This window comes from Bactrocera neohumeralis, unplaced genomic scaffold, assembly GCF_024586455.1.
Source record: "Bactrocera neohumeralis isolate Rockhampton unplaced genomic scaffold, APGP_CSIRO_Bneo_wtdbg2-racon-allhic-juicebox.fasta_v2 cluster11, whole genome shotgun sequence".
NCBI classification, from domain to species: domain Eukaryota; kingdom Metazoa; phylum Arthropoda; class Insecta; order Diptera; family Tephritidae; genus Bactrocera; species Bactrocera neohumeralis.
The window spans coordinates 2378224-2400790 of NW_026089624.1; the positions used below are offsets into that span (position 1 = coordinate 2378224).

The 22567-nt window shown below is 38.5% G+C and overlaps 1 protein-coding gene and 1 long non-coding RNA gene across 2 annotated transcripts; both read right to left on the reverse strand.

Annotated features, from left to right (window-relative positions):
* Positions 1–8978: 8978 nt before the first annotated feature.
* On the reverse strand, positions 8979–10939 carry LOC126765785 (uncharacterized). The gene is made up of 4 exons (XR_007668578.1): positions 10144–10939; positions 9917–10065; positions 9500–9749; positions 8979–9405 (listed from the first exon to the last, which is right to left on the reverse strand). It is a non-coding gene; the product is annotated as an uncharacterized LOC126765785 (long non-coding RNA).
* A 1112-nt stretch (positions 10940–12051) lies between these two features.
* On the reverse strand, positions 12052–14566 carry LOC126765747 (signal peptidase complex subunit 3-like). The gene is made up of 3 exons (XM_050483491.1): positions 14316–14566; positions 13982–14248; positions 12052–12344 (listed from the first exon to the last, which is right to left on the reverse strand). Exons 1-3 carry the CDS (start codon positions 14456–14458, stop codon positions 12215–12217), a joined length of 540 nt encoding a protein of 179 aa, XP_050339448.1. The 5' UTR covers positions 14459–14566; the 3' UTR covers positions 12052–12214.
* Between the last annotated feature and the right edge of the window lie 8001 nt (positions 14567–22567).

A 22567-nucleotide genomic window follows, 5' to 3' on the forward strand; every position in this document is an offset into this window, starting at 1 on the left:
ATATGGACACATGCATAGAAAAATGCAAAAAAAACGCATTCAAATATATTTTTTTTTAGAAAAAAACCATTGAGAGTTATTTTATATTCCAGTCACTACACAAAAACATAACTATCATAACCCGACCGCGCGATTCTTCGATATCTTAGATATACTTACTTTTTCATTTCACGTTTTTCCCCACTCCACATTTTGTATACATTTTGCAATGCACTCACGACCACGAACCAAATATAACTGATGGGCAAATGAATGCTGCCGAAAGCGCGATCACGTGCTAATAGATAACGGTTACTGCATTCTTTGGAATTTTGTGGACATATTAAGCAAGACTATCGCGCGTTGCCATATGGCAACCCCAGGGTGATTTGGGTTAAACGAGCGTATATAGACAGCGCGCCAGATCGCTGTTGTCTAAAAGCTTATTGTAGCGCGCCGGACGGGTGTTGTAAACGGAACGTGTATCAAACGAATGTGTTGTTCGAATTGTGTGTAACGAAGTGTGTCTGCTTTCCTGTTGTCCATCCTTTTTGTTGAATGGGTTGGTGTACAAATGTGGTGAGCTGTGTTGTAGTGCCACCCTGTGGTGAATTGCGCTGTTTTATTAGGATGCGCCAGTTTTACCGGGTAGATGGAGAGGATGATTAACTCATTTAAACATTCTGGGCCCCCTAGGCGAATATTTTGCCTAGTATTATACGTATAAGTATGTATTTCGGCGTAGTACTGGTGGAGTAGCCAAAGCGCGGAATACGTTCTGACAGCAGAAGTATTTCTTGATGGAGTTGTAATATACTCATACTTATCCGTGTGTGTAGGAAACAGATTTTGGTTTAAAACATACCACATATAGTTACTTGAATATGCATTTTAATAAGCGGGTAGGTGCTTAAGAGAAGCAACTTTATATTGCGGGTATTTGCGATTTTTTCTTTTATCGTTTTATTAAGTGGATTATTTATTATTTGCCTTTTCTGTATTATTGGCAATTGTTGAGTTTTTTATGATCGGCTTATTAAGGACAGAAACTCCATGTCTGACTCAGGTATGGTCAGAATGAGTGCCCTTTAGCTCTGGGGTTAAGGCTGCCATTTTAGAGGGAACTTGTCAGAGAGTGGCCGTGAATTACGAACGGCTTCATTTCGAATTGTATTGTGGTGGTTTCCAGCTACTTTTTTAAAGTGGAATATTTAAGGTTTAGAACAGATTACCACCAACTACCCTTATGAGGTGCGCTTATGCACCTTTGCATTTGGTAAGTCTAGGTGCGTCACAGTATCGCATTGGGAATATGGTGTACCCTTAACCTTAATTTTGAGTATAAATAAAATTATTTTTTATTATTTGAAAATTATTAGGCACTAGTCTATGATGAACAATTTTATTATATGTAATATTTAAGCGTCTGTGCATTAATTTGGCAAAAATGTAGTAGCCGGCCACCGCTTAAGGATTTGTTCAGGATTGTGTTCTTTTCATTATTGGCGAAAGCCATCCTGCGGGTTCGAAAAGTAGCATATATTTGAGTTTTTAATATTGTTAGACTGAATTCTGAGTTTATATTTTCTACCAATATGTAGGGTATTGGATACTTTTTGTGGCTCTAGTGGTAGTCGTACGACGTACCGGCCATTATTTGGTCGAGTAATTGTGGCTCTAGAAGAGGCTTCACAATACTGATAGGGAGGGAATTTTCTCATCTCTCAAAATTTCTTCAATTGTGAATTGAGGCATTCGTTTCCTCAACTTGAGTTGTTATGGTGGTAATGGGTTCTGAAATTGGTTGAGTTTCGCTGTGTAGTCATTGAAATTTTTTGTGCTTTTGAGCAGCATGGCGTCTCTTGGCAATTTTTAGTATTTTGGTTTTCTGTATTTGCTTTTGAAGTTGAACCCGTGTTTTTTTTTATAAGCGCTTGTTTGGGGTGAGGTGAGATATAAGCTATAATGAAGCATTGAATGATGTCTTTTGCGACAATAGATTTCTTTTGCAATTTTTATATGTGTGCGCATATGACAGGCAATTCGTGCAAAGTCGGTTTGACCTGACAAATTATTTTGTTCGTTAACTTTTAAGTTTTTAAACTTCTCTCAAGATATAAGCCTCTGCCCTCTTTTACATAGTTCGCATGACGTTTGTTTTTTCAGTTCGGATGTGAACGATATATTGTTGTAGCTTAGGGTCTATTGAAGCTTCTATTTTGGTCTTGTTTAATGTTTTAATAATTTTTTCCTCTACCCTTATCGCAATTTCATATTGGGTGGTAAGAAATTCTTTCATTTGTTGCATAGAAGGGGGCTTGGTACCGAGCCTTGCGGTACTCCACTCGAAATTGAGTAGCTCTTAGTGCCTTCATCTGTATCGAATAATAGTCGCCTGTTTTCAAAATAACTTATGACAATTTCCATTAGATATTGAGGAGCACGTATGGCATATAGAGCCTTGATTATGTTTGCTCACTTTGCTGAGTTACAGGCATTATTCACATTCAGGGTGATCAGCGCATGCACAGAGGTCGAAATGATGGTTCCCCTGGAGGTTTTTTTGGTTTTGGAAGTAGAACCAATCGCTGGACTTTCCATGGGTTGGAAAATATTCCTTCTTTTAAGCATGCGTTGTACATTTTTACGAATAATTTTGGTCTCAGAGTCATGGCTTCTTTAAGGGCTCTGTTTGGGATGCCATCTTATCCAGGCGCTTTTCTGCTTTCAATTTTTCCGGCTATGGATAATATTTCTTCTTCACTAACTAGCAGTGGTGGCTGTACGACTTCGGTTAGAGGCTTAGCATAAAAAATAATGTCGTGTTTTGGAAACAAAGTTTCGACAACATTTCTCTTAAAGGATGCGCTTTTGGTTTGTTGTGCCTTATTTTTGAGTTTTGACATACAGATTCTTCTTCCTTTTACTGCGGCCAATGGCTGACTTCAGAAGCTTCTTTTGACTTTTAAATACTTTCCTAAGACTTTCATTTTATTCACTCTGATTACGTTGTAGGCGGCGTCTAGCTGAGTTGCAGAGTTTTTTGACCAGCTATTTCTTCATTCCGCCAATGCGCTGGCCTTGGTTGTTGTGGTGTGCTGTCCTACGCACGGTTGCGTCGCAAGCTGTGGACAATTTTTTTATTACAAATACACTTAAACTCCTACAGATCAAAGGTGTTTTATGGCATCGTTTTGACTTTAGACGCATATATCTCGGAAGTGTTCACTCTACAAAAGTGCCCAGTGCAACAAAGCCTTAACTCGGCGAGGTAGTACAGGGCTCTAAACCAGATTTTTCCATTAAATTCGCATTGTTTTGTATTTATCTCGTAAATGACAAGAGCAACAGAAAAATGTTCATGAAAATTTTGTGGGAAATTTTATTTGCTACAAAAAAGGTCCGAGGTCAAAGAGGTGAAGAAAGACCTGGCTTCGCTTGGAATATCCAATTGGCGCCACGTAGCGAAAAGAAGAAACGACTGGCGCGCTGTTGTTAACTCGGCTATAATCGCGTAAGCGGTGTCTACGCTAATTAAGAAGAAGATACATATGTATGTATCTCTATTTGTTACGCACATTCGAAATAAAAGTGCCGGGAACACTTGTATAGTATAATATACAATATAATTTATTAAGAAAGTCTTTATATTTTTACAAATGTTAGTTTATTAAAATGAAATGTTTGAATTAATTGGGTAACCAACTTATACGAGCGTATATAGATAGCGCGCCAGTTGGCTGTTGTCGAAAAGCTTACTGTAGCGCGCGGGACGTGTGTTGAAAAATTGTGTGTAACGAAGTGTGTCTTCTATCCTGTTGGCCATCCTTTTTTTGAATGGGTTGGTGTACAGATGTGGTGACTTGTGTTGTAGTGCTGCCCTGTGGTGAATTTCGCTGTTTGTTAGGTTGGCTGGTCAGAGATCGCACGTGGACTAATAGATGTAGTCCTTTGTGATAGGAATAGAACTCCCGTGTTCGGACTTACAGATCGGCAAAACGCTTAGTAGATAATACAAATTTGCAAAGGCGCTTAATATCTACACCCTCCAGCTCGGTAGGATGTTCGAAGGTATAGGCCCCCAAGTATCTAAGTCTTGACCTCCCAAGTGCAGGACAGTCAAGAAGGAAGTGCTGGCTAGTTTCTGCCGCATCTTCTGCATACGGCATCCGGTAAGATTCCCAGTCTTACAGCATTTATGCCAATAGGGCAGTGGCTCGTTTAGAGCCCCACTACTAAAGAGAGGCTAGCCTTACTGAGGGCAAAGAGATCGCTAGATCCCCTACGATCTATCTTGGGCCTGAATGCTTTTGCGACCGCGCAAGTACCAATGCTGGCCCAGCGTTGACCAAGCATCCGCGTTGCCCCACTATCCAGTAGTAGAACACAAGAGGACACAGGAGCACCGACCCGAACCCATTCTACCAATAGCGATTCTAGGGTGCCTTTCCTTGCTAGCTCATCAGCTTTGCAGTTACCTGCTATTCCGCTGTGGCCCGGCACCCATACAAGTCTTATAATAAACACGTTCGCCGTCAGGGACAGTGACGCTAGACACTCCTCAACCAGCCCTGAACGCACTGTGAATGAGTTCAGGGCTAGTATCGCCGCTCTACTATCTGAGTGAATGGTCACTTCCCTGATATGTAGCTTCCCTCCACCAACCTTCCCCCCAAGCTTTGATCCATTTATAAAGAAGCTTACTGCCCCTCTCCTCCAACGGCTTCTTCCCATCCATAACTCCCTCTTCGGTATATGGGCAGAGGAGGAACCGCTGGAGTTTGATATGGCGACTCCCTGATGCAGATGATCCGGTATGCAGTCAAAGCTTGTAAGGATATCTGAGTGTGCAGAGACACGCTCTTTTAGGAACCCAGATTCCCTGAGCCTAATAGCCACTTTTGCTTCCATACACCTTCCGGCAATGTCCACGGGCGTTATGTTTAGAATTGCATTAAGTGTCATGGTTGGGGTGGACCTTAATGCACCGCACATGCTGATGAGCGCAGCCCGTTGAACGCTTTCGAGTTTCTTAGCAAGTGTGGTCTTCTGTTAAGCCCTCCACTCTATGATGTCATAGAGTCAGAGGACCACCTTCGGTGAGAGGCCCTACCTTTTGCATATAACTCCTCTACAGCAGTATAGGGAAGCCGATGCCTTTTTGGCTCTCTGCTCGATGTTCGGCTTCCATGAAAGCTTCCTATCCTGGATAAGCCCTAAATACTTCACTGAGTTCGCCGGTTGCAGGCGAATACCTCCCACTTGCGGCAACGGTGCCACCGGAATCTTATATTTTCTGCTGAATAAAATGATTTCTGCTTTATTTGGGTTAATGGCGAGTCCACTTCCGACCGCCCATTTTGTTACAACGCTGAGACATCCCTGCGCCAACTCGTACACGGTGCCAAGGAACTTTCCTTTGACCATAAGTGCTACATCGTCTGCATAGGCAATCACCCGACAGTCAAGATCCTCTAGTTTTTTGAGAAGGTCGTTAACGACCAGGATCCATAAAAGAGGAGAAAGAACTCCGCCCTGAGGGGTTCCCCTGTTCACATTCCGCCGAGCGCACGCACGTCTCCATTCTGTTTCGATCACTCTGTCGCACAGAAGACTGAAAATGAGGTGATTGAGGTTCGATTCAACCCCAGGACCGTCTAGAGCAGTTTTGACTGCCTCCGGCAAGACATTGTTGAAAGCTTCCTCAATATCAAGGAAAGTCCCAACAGCGAAATCTTTATCCTCAATGGCTTCCTCCAGCCACGACACGATAGTGTGCAGGGCAGTGTCCACCGACCTGCCTTGACGATACGCATGTTGCGCTCCTGATAGATAGCCTCTCGGAATGCGCCTCCTTAAATACCAGTCCATCAGTCTCTCCAAAGTATTAAGCAAAAAAGAGGATAGGCTGATGGGTCTGAAATCCTTGGCCGTGATGTGGGAGCCCATGCCAGCCTTCGGGATGAACGTAACTTTGACCCGTCTCCAGGCCCCTGGGATGTATCCTAATCTGATGCAGTTCGCATAGATCGGTAGCAACCAGCTGCATGACACCTTAACAGCCTGCTGCAGCTGCGCTGGTATGATGCCGTCCGGTCCCGGGGACTTGAACGGTTTGAACGAATTAATCGCCCATGTCAAGTGTCACTCACCCAGAAGGTCGGCAAAGGCTGTGCAGTCAACACTCCGAGAGATACATCTGCAGAGGACGAGCTGCTAGGAAAGTGAGTATCAAGCAGCATCTGGAGTGTATCTTCACTACTCAGGGCCCACTTCCCATTTACATCCCTGAGATAACCCAGAGGCACTGGGTGTTTAGCGAGAATACGCCTGAATCTAGAGGACTCGTGACAGCCCTCCACTTTTTCGCAGAAGGTCTTCCACGAGATCCTCTTAGCCTTTCTTATCTCGGACTTGTATATCTAAAGTCTTGTTTTATACAACGCCCAGTCGTCAGATATCTTACTCCTACGGGCCCTGTTAAATAAGCGTCTGCAAGACGCCCTAATTTCCGAGAGCTCCACAGTCCACCATCTAGGTTTCCCTCTGCCCTTCGGTGTTTTCAGTGCACAGCAGCTCTCTAGTGCAGTATTGCACGCCGAGCTAAAGACTTCGACCCTCCAGTTTGAGATCAGCGGGGCAATCACATGAGAGGCTAGGGTGAGGTCGAGAACCCCCTCTCTGCATGCGGTTACAAAAGTTGGAGAATTTCCCCTATTACAGATGCGAAGATTTTCGCTTACAAAAAAAACCAAAAAGCGACTCACCTCTATTATTTATATCCGAGCTGCCCCAGATCGAGTGTCGCGAGTTGGCGTCCGAACCGATGATGACGTCGGCGTCATCCCGGGACGCTTCAGCTAAGGACCTCCTGAGCAATACGGGAGGCGGCTCCACCTCATCGTCGTGAGCCATATACGCAGAGATAAGCCAGACATTGCCGGTATCGTACTCCAGTTTTGCTGTCATTATGTCAGCGTTGCTAAAATTAGGTAAAAGAAATACCGTTAATTCATTTCTGACCAACATACAGGCTCTATTTCTACCTGCATCCTTGTCGCCAGCAGCTTATGGCTCTTCGTTCTCTAACCAGAAATCCCGTTACCAGTCAGCAACGGTTCCTGGATCAGGACGACGACGGCTTCGTCTTGCTCCAGACGAAGCAGTAGATTGGCGGAGACCGCCTTTGCGTGTTGGAGGTTAATGTGAAGGAATTTCATCCTTCATGTCGTGATCGACCCTCACCTCCTCAAACAGTTGTTCGAGGCTGAAGACGGAGTCGCCAATCGACGAACCGCCTCCATAACTCGCCACGTCCGAAAGGTTTAGGTCGTTTTCCATGTTTCCATGGTCGTTTGACCATCGCTAACGCCGTCTGCCTTCTCCCCCCGCATCTGCAGCTTGGGTGCCATCAGCCCTGGTATCCGTTGGGAGCAGCACTACCCATAGCATTCGAACCCATAGCTAATGGCTCCCTTGGTTTTGACGAAAGGACCGATGGACTCCGCGTTAAGAATTATCAGCGCCTTCCCATATGGTTCATCAGTTCTCTTCAGCCTTATAACCCTCCAGTCATGCGTGGGAAGTGAGGGGTTGCACTACTTGAGGATTTTCTCAATCTCATTTGCAGTGGAAGGTTCAGCCGGTAGCCAGACGCGAGCCCTAAAGCGAAGAGAAAGATCCGCTTTGTCTACGGCTTCCAGTATGGCTCCCTTCCAAACCTCCCCACCTGAGAGACTGCCTCTTTATATAAGATGGCCGATCTTTCATCGGCACACCTTTTCAGCTTGTGCAGCCCATGGTGCCAACCGGTACCTACACAATTTGGGGGTGGCCCCGGGGTTCCCTTAACCACTTTGAGGAAGACTGAAGAGATAGCCGCCCTCTACTCTCTTCCACTCTTGGTGGGAGATGGCACCGTCCTCCCTGCTGCGGTCGAGTACACCAAGTACTCTTGCACCAGCGCTTTTAGCGATTTCGCTAAAAGTTGGCGCTTTTACCGTTCGCGGTTTCTTACCAAGGGAGATTTCTCCCTCATGCGATCTTTGCCGCTTAACCGCTGGTTCAGGTCCCTTCGTTTCAAGTCGTGCACTATCAGTCGCGCTCTCACTCAGCCCCTTCTTAGCCCACTCCAGCGTATTAGCATGCTGGTCAGGTAACCGAGATATGCCACCGTGTGGGGGTGTGTGGGAGCGTACTCTGAGCCTGCCAGGGTTTTAACGGGACGGAGGCAGTTGCGACATTAGCCCAACAGCCATTTCTGATGAGTGTCACCCCATCATATTCAGGTGCCAGAATGCCGCCACCACTAGCCCAGGGTTCTACCAGATCTAAATAAGTTTTCCAACTCTAAAAACCAGTTCAATGCCAAAAAGTCGTCTAGGAGTTGTAAGGCCGTGAAGGCCGCAGGCCATTTAGTGTTACCCAAGATGCACCAGCGTGGAGGCGACCTGCACTACATCCCATTTATGATGCACCAGTTTTACGGGGTAGAGGGGGAGGATGCATAACTAATTTAAACAAATAGATTTCGTAAAGAAAACATTAATTAAATAAAAATAGTGATAAAATCTGAAAAGAAAGAATAAATAAATTAAAAATATTAATAGCATTTGAAAGAAAAGATTAATTAAATAAAAATAATAATAATATCTGAAAGAAAAGGCAAATATTACTATCAAACATTTGTTTTCACATATTACATATATTGGATTGTGCAGGCCGCCTTAAACGCATAAAATAAATATGTATTTATTTTCGCGTATTATCCAATTTCAAACAACATGCACTTACATACTTACCGTGCGATTCTGTACTGTGATACAGTATCAAGTCTCTAAACTTGAGATTTTAAGTTAGAGACAATTTTTGAGACTTGAGACGATTTTGCTATTCTATAAGTGACAGTCACAAAATCTATTACATTTCAATATTCAGAGATTTTTTTACATTTGAATGAAAACAAATATGTCGATAACAAATATTACATTTTCTATAACACAGTCAAAAAACATAAGTATCAATAAAAATAAAAATATATGTTGACTTTGTTTCATAGTATTTAGGAAATTTATGTAAAATTGATTTATTTTTAACCTTTTCGTGTTTGAGTTGCTTACAAAATATAAAAAAACGACAACCGATTAATATCTGTGATGATCTCTATTCAGTATATTCAAAATGGTAGACAAGAGTTCTTTTTAGTTTTCTGACCTGCTAACTATCAGGCCTCAAATTTGAGGCAATATTTAGAGACTAACTCTAGAGACTATTTAATGAATAGTAACTAGACACAAACTGAGACTTTACCTCAAAATAGAGACTAGAGACTGTTACAGAATCCCGCTATTACTTAACAATTTATATTTACTGCTTCTGATAATATTGCTGCTGCTGCTATTTCCAATTCTGTTCTGATTTCCAATGCTATAAAAATAAATGAAGTAATTATTTGCAAATTATAAAAAAAAAATCATCATAATAGGTCGGTCCAACACCGTCATAAAATGCATTCAATTACCTTCTGGTTGTACGAGCGCAAATGACATGCGTCTTTCAATCGTTTTTTATTACCCTTTTTGGGATTTTCTTTTGGCACTATTGACAATTATGTTTTCTCATTCGCACTCATTGAAGTAAATTAATAAATGAGATAACTTTTTTTACTCGCATCTAGCAATACAAAAAAATAACCCGAACATGTACACCGAATTAAAAATATTAATAGCATTTGAAAGAAAAGATTATTTAAATAAAAATGATAATAATATCTGAAAGAAAAGATAAATATTATTATCAAACATTTGTTTTCACATATTACATATATTGGATTGTGCAGGCATTAAACGCATAATATAAATATGTGTTAATTTTCGTGTATTATATTGGACTGCGCAGTCCAATTTCAAACAACACACACTTATATTCACATACTTACCATGCGATTCTGTACTGTGATACAGTCTCAAGTCTCTTAATTTGAAATTTTAAGTTAGAGACAATTTTTGAGACTTGAGACGATTTTGCTATTCTGTAAGTGACAGTCACATAATCTGTTACATTTTATTATTCAGAGATGTTTTTACACTTGAATGAAAATAAATATGTCGATAACAAATAATAAATTTTCATAACATAGTCAAAAAACGTAATCTATATACATACATATAAATGAAACCCGTTTTCAGTTGTCACGGCATCACGCGAGTTACATATATGTATAAATAAGCCAGCAACAAACAGTAAAACTGATAAATATGCTGGATTTCTTAATGAAATAAATAGCACAACCGGAAATCAGTAAAATTGTAATATGATACCATATTCTTTGCTATTGTAAAAATCAACTTAAAAAATACAAAACAAAATCACTTTGTTAACAATATTTCCAAGTATCTGTATAAACTATTAAGTTATGAGGTTATTCCCTCATACCATGTTCAGACCGACACTTAATCACACGATTTCGGCTGTTGAATGGATTATCCCACTAATCTTAAAAATTTATCAAGATTTCGCCATACAAAAATGACAATTCCAAATCACTTCATTGAAATGATTTGAAACTGATCCACGCTAAATCTCTCTGTGCGACTCTGATTTTACGCAATCTACTTGTCAGCACTGGAAATCTGTTACATTATCACAGCTGATTTAGACACTACAAAGGGAAAAAAATGTAAACAAACAAATTTTTTTTTAAGCAATGAATCTAATTTCATCTGAAAATCGACTTAACAAATGAAAAAATGCATCCATTATTTCTATTATATGGAAAATATTAAAAAAAAGCCGTCTTTTTATTTCAAAATACCATATGACAATCTTTTCTTTTGATAAATATTAAGCGATGTGAATTCTTGAATGACAATAACAGCTGTTTTTTGATCTTTCTAACGGCAGTGAGAACACTGTTGGGTTATGAAATGCTTAAATATAATCTAATCTTTTAAATTTTTGGTCTGACCATGGTATTAGATGTTGAAATTCAATGTCTGGTTTCTAACACGTTATGTATGTAAGTATGTATGTACGTCTCCTATCAATTTAGTATCGAATTATAATACTATGTGCATTTGTTTATAAATTTGGTGTCGAATTATGTTATACGTAAGTATGTATGTATAATAACTCTAATGCCCAGTACTTGTTGTTTGAAACATTGGCTGAATTGCGTTTGCTGTTGTTGTTGGTGATATTGTGCCGATCATTGGTAGTGTGTTAAGTATGATGCTAGATGTGGTGGCTGAATGTGTAACTATATGTATGTATGTATTTACGCTAGTTTTTAGGCGAAGCTGTTAAGCAGCAAGGGAAGCGGTGACAATCGGCGGCGATTCGTTTATTTTTTTCGGCACAGCTTGGATTTTCTACCAGCAACACAATGTTGTGACACTTTGTCAACGCTTCGGCCTTGGTTGGCCGTGACAACGGAGATGCGAAAAGATGCGTGTGGCACTTGTTATTCCCTTATGAATGTTTGTACATATGTGGCTCGTATTTGCTTTCGTAAACATACAGACACATGTGCCAAACAAATAATATATATACATATGTATAATATACGCCATAAAAATTCTATTGGCACAAATGTAGATATGATAAGGGAATAATGGGAATACGCATATGTACTTATATGAAGGTCATCAATTTTTTTGAAGAAATGAAAAGAATGACCCAAGATCTGTTTATATGAGCAATAATAGTCGAAATTAATATAATTTTTGCTTATTTTAAAATTATTTTTTAATTAATTTTTCCCGATTTTGCAAAAAATTTAAAATTTTTACCATTTTTCGGAAAAAATGGTTCATATGATACAAAATAATCACGCATATGTGACTCAGAGAATGCTTTTTTACATTCTCTGTGTGACTTTGTATATTTTTCTTCAAAGCATTTCTCTTTATTCATTCTCGCATGAATTCAGTCGTTTTACATACATTTCTGCCATTGAACGTGCTCATTTCTGCTGAATAGCAGCGAGAATGGTGAATGTAAACTCATTTTCAGTAAAATAAAACACTTCAAGGTATGCCAAATCACAAAGCATCACGAATTTGACTATGTGTCTTATGATCAAACAAACATTTTTTTGTTTATTTAAATATATTTAGGACCCAAAATACAAAGTAAATACACTTTTAAATTCAAGTTATTTTGAAATATATAAATATAATTTGTTTGTTTTAGTTATTCTTTTTAATTACAAATTAAAGGTGTAGTTTAGTATCTCTTACACCGAGGCAATTGAATATTCAGCAGGGAATTTGAATGTGTGAGATCCGACTGATCTGATTGTTGGCAACAAGCCTGCATTTGGTATGATATTCCACGACAGATATAGCGAAACATTTTTGTTGTTCCTACAAAGAAAAATAACAGTATATAGGTCCAAATAAATTATATATTGCCGCTTACTTATAGTTTTTGAGATATTTGCAAAAAAATGTTCAGAAATTAAACCATTGAAAGTGTGTTTCTTTGATTTATAATGAATTTTACTCACATATTTTTAACTTTTATATCCTCTAACCAGGGTTTTCATTTACTACTCCGTATCAGCAAAATTTCTAGAATTATTGCACTGCTATTGCTACTGCTCTCACTTTGTCGTGAGCCATAGCATAACAATGTAAAAGTATGTGCTCTGCTCTGCTACAGATGCTAAGCATGCGAGAGCTGTAGCACATGAAAATTTTAATTAGCTCTGCTCTACTATCGATCCCAATTTTTTGCTACCGCTACGACAGAGCAGAGCACAGCACTTCATTTTTGGCTATTGCTACAGCTATAGTTTTTTACCTAAAAAAAACTCCGAGCTCTGCTCTGGTACATACATACCGGCACAATTCCGATTTCTTTGGCGCCGCGATCTGAAGGTACCGTTGGAAAGAGGAAGTCCTCCTCATTAAAAAAATAAGGGGTATAGGTACCGCAAACGCTTAGTTTACGAGATATTCGATTTAAAAGTTCAAAAATTCCCAAATTTTCGAACTTTTCAACAAGCTATTTCACTACAGTTAACACCCTTCATGCACATTTTTCACTTCAAATTCATTTAAATAAACTGTAAACATTTAAACAAATTCACAATTTACTCTTTTTGTAGGTTTTATAAGTAAAAAATTTATATTTTAAAAATAACTTTTTACTCACGTAGTGAGCATCATTTATGAGCTAAAAATTTTGAGGAAATGGAGCACTGCCATATGATAACAAACAAATTCGCTGAAATTTCTCTTCACAGAACGTAGTACTATTCAACACAGAAAGAAATACTACGCAAAAGTACTTCAGACACCCCGATATGATATAAATTTTATAATATTATCATACAGTTTTACTTATTTATGTGTATTAAATATAAATCACATATTATACATATACATACATAAATGTGTACACAACTCAATTATAGTTAATATAGAAAAAAGGATCACGCGAAAATACAAACAAAGAAAAATCGTTGAAAATTCTACATATGGTTTGTTATCGATGTGGCAATGCTCGTTTTCCTCATAATTGTAAAAAATCTCACATTTTCACACGCGTCGTTGATAAGTGATTTTTAAATTAATAAATTTAGCTAAAATATAACAAAATAAAAGTGAATTATGAACTTACTTCAATGTTTAGAGTGCATATTTAAATATACAAAGTGAAAAATGTGAAAAAAATTTTGTGAAACGTTGTGAAATACCAAGTGTTCTTAATACAAATTTTTGAACGGGGAATAATTTAAAAATTAAAGTGTTAGCAACATTATTTTTGCATTTTCCTCCTCTGAAGAAGAAGAAGCTCCCCTATCCGTACATACCTCATTTATACCGAAATTCGTGTTTTTTACCCGACCGCCAAAGTAATCGGAATCGTGCCCGGCTCCCGACAAAGTGAGACCGGTAGCAATAGCATAATGAAATGCTACGGGAATAGCGTAGCTTTTCAAACGCTGGTCAAAACTATTTAATGTTATTCTAAAATTCACCCAGAATTTACTTACTTTAAACCATTGCCGTCATCCCAGAAGTAATACTTTGTATTCATATTCTTAAAATCTAATGCAGAATTTTCTCCGCGTAATATTATTTTGTCCCACAACACAACTAGATTTAGCACACTGTCTGGAGTTTTATATTCAGCGGTCAGGTAAAGGAACAATTGTTTAACATTCCAATTGAAGAGGCTTGTCAAATTCGTCTCCAAATCGAAGGTAAGAAAACCCAAATCATGTTTCTCACGGGAGGCGCCATAGTCAGGAACGTTTTTCCTAAAATGTATGTACAAATCGAAAATATATGAATTCGATTTCGGCATAAATACACAAATCTACTTACACCAACACCTTTACAGTGCTTACGTGTGCAGTAGTCCTACTGTCGAGAAAGACTGTCGAAAGAAAACAACAAAAAGTTAAGCAGGCGAGAACACTTAACGAATATGCCACAGTGGCATTTCCGCGCGTTAAAACGGTATGCATTTTGTTTTAATTTTATAAAATAACAAATTTATTAAGCTAACTACACGTATACCGACAAAACTTCTTGACACGTAGAAATGGTCACCGTTTGTCAAATGCAAGTTAAATGCGGTGCAGAGATTGATAATGGAATTAATACAGTACAGAGCGATGCTCATTTATACTAAAGCCGACCCCTCATTCAAACTTAAAAAGTTAAGAAGACCTAGTTTTGAGAATAACAGCCCTCTTCTGGGAAAACCTCACAACTCTTTTGTGAGGTTCTTCTTGCTCAAACCACTTTGCTGAGAACCAGGTGTTTTACAAAAACAACAAGGCAAAACAAAGGAGTCGGCTTTAAAATACCATCCCAGGATTTCGGGAATAATATGGATATGGTCGGATAGAGGAGGTTCTTCAGTTCTAGAATATATATAGCTGCTTGAAACTCATAGTTTTCGAGATATTTGCGCTTAAAGTCGAAAATTTTTACTATTTAAACTAAATATTTTTGCGATTTAAAATTAATATTACACTTATATTTTGTACTTTTATATCCACTAGCACTTCACTAATTCGTATGTACACATTTATTTAACATTATATAGTGCAAAAACATTTTAATTTAATATTTAACTTATTGTTCAAAAGCTATTATGTATATCAGCGCTACAAACTGTCAAATAATCAGTGTTACCATACTAATATATTTGAACAAATTAACCAAAATAGAATATAAAAAAAGATCAACAAAAAGGAATTTAACACGAAAACACTAGACAATTCCCTTTGTTGGACCAACCAGGGTTACTTTTTTGAAGCGCGGCCGAAAGCCTCCAACGTAAAAAGGAGTTTTACGCGAAAAAAACTTGACACACCCCATTGGCGGGTAATAAAAAAATTTTTTTGTGATAGACAACTGCAAAGTTCCGTTTTTTTCTTTCTTTATTTCTTCTAGTGCATTTACAAAAGATGTCTATAAGGTAACACTGATTATTTAACAGACTGCAACCCTTAGCTGTTGTCAAATAAATAGATTTAAACAATAAGTTTAATATTGATATAAAACAATTTTTGCACTAAATAAGGTAAAAAAATGTGTACAAAATATTTAATGAAGTGTTAGTGAACATAAAAATTAAAAATATGAGAGTAGAATTAAATTTAAATCGAAAAATATGTAATTCAAAGAGTGGTAATTTTCAACTTTAAACGCAAATATCTCGAAAACTAAAAGTTTCCTGTTGCTATAACTGTATATATTCTTGATCGGGAGGACTTCCTCTATCTGACCATACCCATTTTATTCCCGAAATCCAGGAACGGTATACTAGCGTTTTCCTAATAATATTGCTAATTTCTTTAAAAATATTGAAATTAATACCATGTTCAGACCGACTCTTAATCACACGATTTCGGCTGTTAAGTGGTTTATCCCACTAATCTTATAAATTTATCAAGATTTCGCCATACAAAAATGACAGTTCAAAATCACTTCATCGGAGTGATTTGAAACTGATCCACGCTAAATCTCTCTGTGCGACGCTGCTTTTGCGCCATCTACTTGGTAGCATTGGAAATCTATTATATTATCACAGCTGATTTAGACACTACAAAAGGGAAAAAATATAAACAAACAAATTTTTATTAGAGCAATGAATCTAATTTCTGCTGAAAATCGACTTCCCAAATGAAAATATGCGTCCATTATTTCCATAATATGGAAAATATTTAAAATAATACGGCTTTTATTACAAAATACTATATGACAATGTTTTCTTTTGATAAATATTAGGCGATGCAAATTTTTGAATGGCGAAAACATCTGTTTTTAATCTTTTCAACGGCAGTAAGAACCCTGTTGGGTTATGAAATGCTTAAATGTAATATAATCTTTCAAATTTTCGGTCTGAACATGGTATTAATCAGCATTTAATTAAAATGATGTATAAGCAAGCACTTACTTTCTTGCAAAACATATGTAATAAGTTTTTATGATTTGTAAGCAATAATTCCTTACAATAGTAACTTTAATGATTATAATCAATAAAGTGAAAGTTCAGTCTGATTCCAATATCCAAACCTCCTGCTTTAATTTCTTTAGGGTTAAACTCGGTACTAACTTTTTAAAAACGTTCAAACGCGACCGTGATATAAAATTGGCGCAGTCGGTAGGATCCTTAGAAAGTATTAAGGATTCAGTGATACGAACCGTGTTCAAGAAACAGCAAAAATTTTTTCCCTCCGGAAATCGTTATATCAAAAAGTTTTTTATAAATCCCAAAACTAATTCTGCGATTCTGTAGCCAACTAGGAGTTGACCAGACCCTCCAGAATATAAATAACTACATAAAACAATCCGGATAGACGCAATAATCGACACCACCGAGGGTGCAGTGAACATTAATTGTAAAAGAAAAAAATTAAACCAAAAGTTCAGAAGTGAAAACGCCCTTAAAAAATTAAAAGGCGTTAATTCACCAGAACAAGTTAAAAAAAAAAAAGGTTTTTGTGAAAGCTTTTTTGCAGTGAACACGTTTCAAAACAGAAAGAGCGTGAATTCACCAAAAAGTTAAAGTTTTTAAAGTAAAGTAACCGAAACCATTAAAAATAAAATTAAATCATCAAGGCACCGAGCTTTCGATAACAGGAGACAAATGGAGAACGATCAGACTCAGATGGCGGCAGTCAACTTGGTAGAGGAGCTTGCTCGCAGAGAGCAACAGTTGGAGCAAATGCGGCAAGCTTACCTCGAACTAAGAAGCCGGACAGAAGGAAGCAACAGTAACAGACATGCACTCATAAAAACAGTAAACGACCTGTCGATATTTACGGGGAGAGGCGATATTTCAATAAACTCATTCTTCAGCAGCATCGAATACCTACTATCAACAACGAACGACACAGAACTACAAAAGGAAGTGACGCGAACAATATACTACAGGACCATCCAGGGAGAGGCGAAAACCACAATCATCAATATACCTCAACCAGATAACTGGCAGCTGATAAAGGAAACATTAAAACTGAGATATCGACCCGAAGTAGAGCCACATCATCTGCATAAGAAGATTGGGAATCTTAAGGTAAGTTCCGTTAATGAACTTATGAGAGAAATACAAAATATTAAATATAAGTCGGACGAACTGACAGTGTACTATAGGGGTGACAGTTACATTGACTTAAGTAACATGGACAGTTTGTTAGTAAATACAGTAAAGGAGATGACTCAAGGAGTCTTACTAGATAAAATTTATAATGAAGGGAACCTAAATGAAATAATAAGAATAATGGCAAGTAGAAGATTTGAAGATAGTAATATTAGGCCAGAATACATGAAATTTAAAATAAAAGGAGATAGCTCAGCGAAAAAATATAGTAATAGGTATCCTGATCGAGGACAAAGACATAATACAAATTATAGAAATAGAGAAAATCAAGCTTCATACAATCAAATATACGAAAATGATATTAGACATAACACATCAGGTCAATTTAAACAATATAATAGTGGAAGATTTAATAATAATTATAAACCCAATTCAGGTAATTTTCAAAGACCACAAGTGGTAGAGAACCCCAGACCAAATTTTCATCAAAATCAACCAAATCAATATAAACCAAACTTTGGTCAAAATATAGACAGAATTATGGTCGAAATAATCGATTTAAGCAAAACCAAGGCGAACCGATGGAAATAGATAATATCCAATAATAGTTCAATGAGCCCTCAATTGGCAGGATACCCTAATTCGCAGTATAGCCAAGATCGCTTATACTCGAGTAGGCAAGGCCAGGTAGGATTTTCACGAACTGATAAAGCAAGAGAAGAAGAAGTTAATAATAGTATTTTTTTTTATGAACCAGCCTCAGAATCATTACCTAAAATAAAAATTAAAATTAATAAAAAGAATTGTATTGCACTAATTGATACAGGAGCTAGTTTAAGCCTGATCAATAGCGAGATTGACGATTTTCCAAAAATTAAATTGAAAAATCCTTTAACATTTAGTACAATTACAAATGAGGATAAAATAAATTATGAGGTGCATACATTAGCATCAGAAGACTTTAACATACCTAGTAACGCGAGAACAAGATGGAAAGTTACACCATTAAGAGGACTAAAATATGACTTTATAATAGGCATGGACATGCTTACTTTTCTCAATACGTATATACATATGTAGATATAGAAAAAGGGAAAATAACTTTAAACCGAAAAGAAAGTTCGATTTTAAATAAACTAAATGACTTAAATCAAATTTGTAACCTTGGAACTGCAGAGTTAAAATTGGAGAGATTAAACCTAGATCATTTAAATGAGGAAAAAATAGAGAAATAATTAAATTGCTTAAAAGATGTAATAAATTATTATTTAAGGACGGTGATAAATTGACTAACACAACGGAAATCCAACATGAAATTAAAACAAGAAAAAACGTTAACATCGGTTGCATCGAAGCTAAATACCCTTCACAGGTGCATTTCTGTTAGTAACTATGTGTTCAGTTTTTATGGAAGCCATATGCTACAGTAATCCGTTCTCAACAAGTTTTTTAGAGATTACATTGTTGCCTTAGAAAATGACATATATCAAATTTCGTGAATATATCTTGTCAAATGTGAAAGTTGTCCATACAATAACTTGATTCCGATCGTTCAGTTTGTATGGCAGCTATATGCTATAGTTAACTGATCTGAACAATTTCTGCGGAGATTACATTGTTGCCTCAGAAAATAATATATGCCAAATTTCGTGAATATATCTTGTCAAATGTGAAAGTTTTCCATACAAGAACTTGATTCCGATCGTTCAGTTTGTATGGCAGCTATATGTTATAGTGGTCCGATATCGGCCGCTCCGACAAATGACAAATGACGGACAGACAGACAGACGGACATAGGTAAATCGATTCAGCTCGACATACTGATCATTTATATATATACTTTATATATTTATAGGGTCTCCGACGATTCTTTCTGGGTGTTACAAACTTCGTGACAAACTTAATATACCCTGTTCAGTGTATAAAAACTATCGGGTGATTTTTTAAGAGCTTGATAACTTTTTTTTAAAAAAAAACGCATAAAATTTGCAAAATCTCATCGGTTCTTTATTTGAAACGTTAGATTGGTTCATGACATTTACTTTTTGAAGATAATTTCATTTAAATGTTGACCGCGGCTGCGTCTTAGGTGGTCCATTCGGAAAGTCCAATTTTGGGCAACTTTTTCGAGCATTTCGGCCGGAATAGCCCGAATTTCTTCGGAAATGTTGTCTTCCAAAGCTGGAATAGTTGCTGGCTTATTTCTGTAGACTTTAGACTTGACGTAGCCCCACAAAAAATAGTCTAAAGGCGTTAAATCGCATGATCTTGGTGGCCAACTTACGGGTCCATTTCTTGAGATGAATTGTTCTCCGAAGTTTTCCCTCAAAATGGCCATAGAATCGCGAGCTGTGTGGCATGTAGCGCCATCTTGTTGAAACCACATGTCAACCAAGTTCAGTTCTTCCATTTTTGGCAACAAAAAGTTTGTTAGCATCGAACGATAGCGATCGCCATTCACCGTAACGTTGCGTCCAACAGCATCTTTGAAAAGATACGGTCCAATGATTCCACCAGCGTACAAACCACACCAAACAGTGCATTTTTCGGGATGCATGGGCAGTTGGCCACCAAGATCATGCGATTTAACGCCTTTAGACTATTTTTTGTGGGGCTACGTCAAGTCTAAAGTCTACAGAAATAAGCCAGCAACTATTCCAGCTTTGGAAGACAACATTTCCGAAGAAATTCGGGCTATTCCGGCCGAAATGCTCGAAAAAGTTGCCCAAAATTGGACTTTCCGAATGGACCACCCAAGACGCAGCCGCGGTCAACATTTAAATGAAATTATCTTCAAAAAGTAAATGTCATGAACCAATCTAACGTTTCAAATAAAGAACCGATGAGATTTTGCAAATTTTATGCGTTTTTTTTTTAAAAAAAGTTATCAAGCTCTTAAAAAATCACCCGATATATATATATGTGTATATATATATCTGTTTTTAGTTGAATTGGCGTTAGCATACCCGAAATACGCTCACTCTCTTATTCCACAACTAAGACTAATGTGGAATTTTATGTTAGTACAATATTAAGTGTTTACTATATATGTATGGGAATGTAACTTGCGCGCACCGACTGAATTCGGAAGAGGGCGTTCCTAGCTAACGAACAAGTGGTTGGTCAGCTGTCTGCGAGCACCTGGAGCATCAGGACAACCGAGGTGTTTCTGTGAGTGGTGCATGCCGAAAATGAAGCGTTCGTTAAAGCGAAGGTACATGATTAAATTATGTATGAAACTCGGTAAATCTTCGACAGATCTTTTTGGAGGGCCGGGAAGAGGTCGCTGATAAAGTCCGTGCTGGGAGACTTGCGACTTGATGGTTCCAAAAGAGCTCACTGACGACAAGAAATTGCGGCAAGTGGAAGTGTGGCAAGCAATTTGAATCCAAGCAGCATGCCCGTAACGCCTTCAACGTTTGGAAACCGGCAGTAATTCTATATCTAGTATTTATCGAAAATATCTATTAGAGTCCGTACATAGCTATGTTATACTAGTAGAAGAGGAAGATAAAGACACGTACACGTCAACATAATTGGCCTACTGAGCGTACTATTCGCAACAAGTTCACCCAACTTGAGACCGAGAATTCATTATTGCATAATATTCGACCGAATAGACCACATCCAGCCGTAGCTGAGAGTGGAGACCGTGGAGAGTGGATTCGGTGCCGTTCGCAGCAACTCCGACTGACGTTTGGAATGACTTTGTGCATTTTACGTCGAATTAAATTTAAATTGAGAGCATATAGCGTGTGCAAGAACTGAAGCCACTCTACCTTCCAAGCGACATCGCTTCGCTCTATGGGCTCTTGAAAAGTTCCAAAAGGATCCGACGTTTTCGAGCCAAATTTTTCTTAGTGATTGGAGGATGGAGTCATGTGTAGAAATTCACGCAAGTGAGGAAAGTTCTCTGATCGCCATTCACTTGGGAGTGGCCAGAAACGATTCATTTACATATGACCCAACAGCTCACGACTTCCGGTCTTTGACCAAGTATCCTCTGGGTAGCCTAAGAACATCCGTTCGAAGGTGAGCTAAAGTGAGAAGGCGAAACATCCTCTGCATAGGGTTGTGCGCTGGGTTTGGGACCCGCCACGTAAACAACAGTACCAATGAAAAACGACAAACAGCCTCGGATGAGAAACCCCTCTTTTGATGACGACCATGGCAAACGAAATAAGGACTACGAATTGAGGGCATGCACCTGGAATGTCCGGTCCCTTAATTGGGAAGGCGCTGCTGCCCAGCTGGTTGATGTCCTCGTGAAAATAAAGGCTGACATCACCGCCGTCCAAGAAATGCGATGGACGGGACAAGGACAGAGACGAGTAGGTCCATATGACATTTACTACAGTGGCCATATAAAGGAGCGCAAGTTTGGTTTGGGATTCGTGGTGGGAGAGAGACTCCGTCGCCGAGTACTGTCATTCACTCCGGTGAATGAACGTCTAGCCACTATCCCCATCAAAGCGAGGTTCTTCAACATATCGCTGATCTGCGCCCACGCTCCGACGGATGAGAAGGACGATGTGACCAAAGATGCCTTTTATGAGTGCTTGGAACGCACTTATGAGAGATGCCCCCGCCACGGTGTCAAGATCGTGCTTGGCGACTTTAACGCCAAGGTGGGCAAAGAAGGTATCTTTGGCACTACGGTCGGTAAATTCAGCCTCCACGGGGAAACATCCCCAAATGGGTTGAGGCTGATCGAATTAGCAGGAGCCCAAAATATTGTTATCTGTAGTAGTAGATTCCAGCACAAAAAATTCATCAAGTCCCTGGATGTCTCCGGATCGAAAAACTACCAACCAGATCGATCATGTTGTGATAGACGGAAGACACGTCTCCAGTGTTTTAGATGTGCGTGCGCTCCGAGGTCCTAACATCGACTCGGACCACTATCTTGTTGCAGCTAAGATTCGCACCCGCCTCTGTGCAGCAAAAAACGCGCGCCACCAAACACAAGGAAGGTTCGACGTCGAGAAGCTGCAATCACAACAGACAGCCGAACGATTTT

Bases quoted from the DNA above. Each gene is read 5' to 3' on its own strand.
- LOC126765747 (XM_050483491.1), bottom strand. From the start codon at position 14,458: ATGCATACCGTTTTAACGCGCGGAAATGCCACTGTGGCATATTCGTTA. The intron at 14,249-14,315 runs GTAAGTAGATTT...CATACATTTTAG, and splicing joins AGCACTGTAAAGGTGTTGGT to GAAAAACGTTCCTGACTATG. The intron at 12,345-13,981 runs GTAAGTAAATTC...TTTTCTTTGTAG, and splicing joins GATGACGGCAATGGTTTAAA to GAACAACAAAAATGTTTCGC.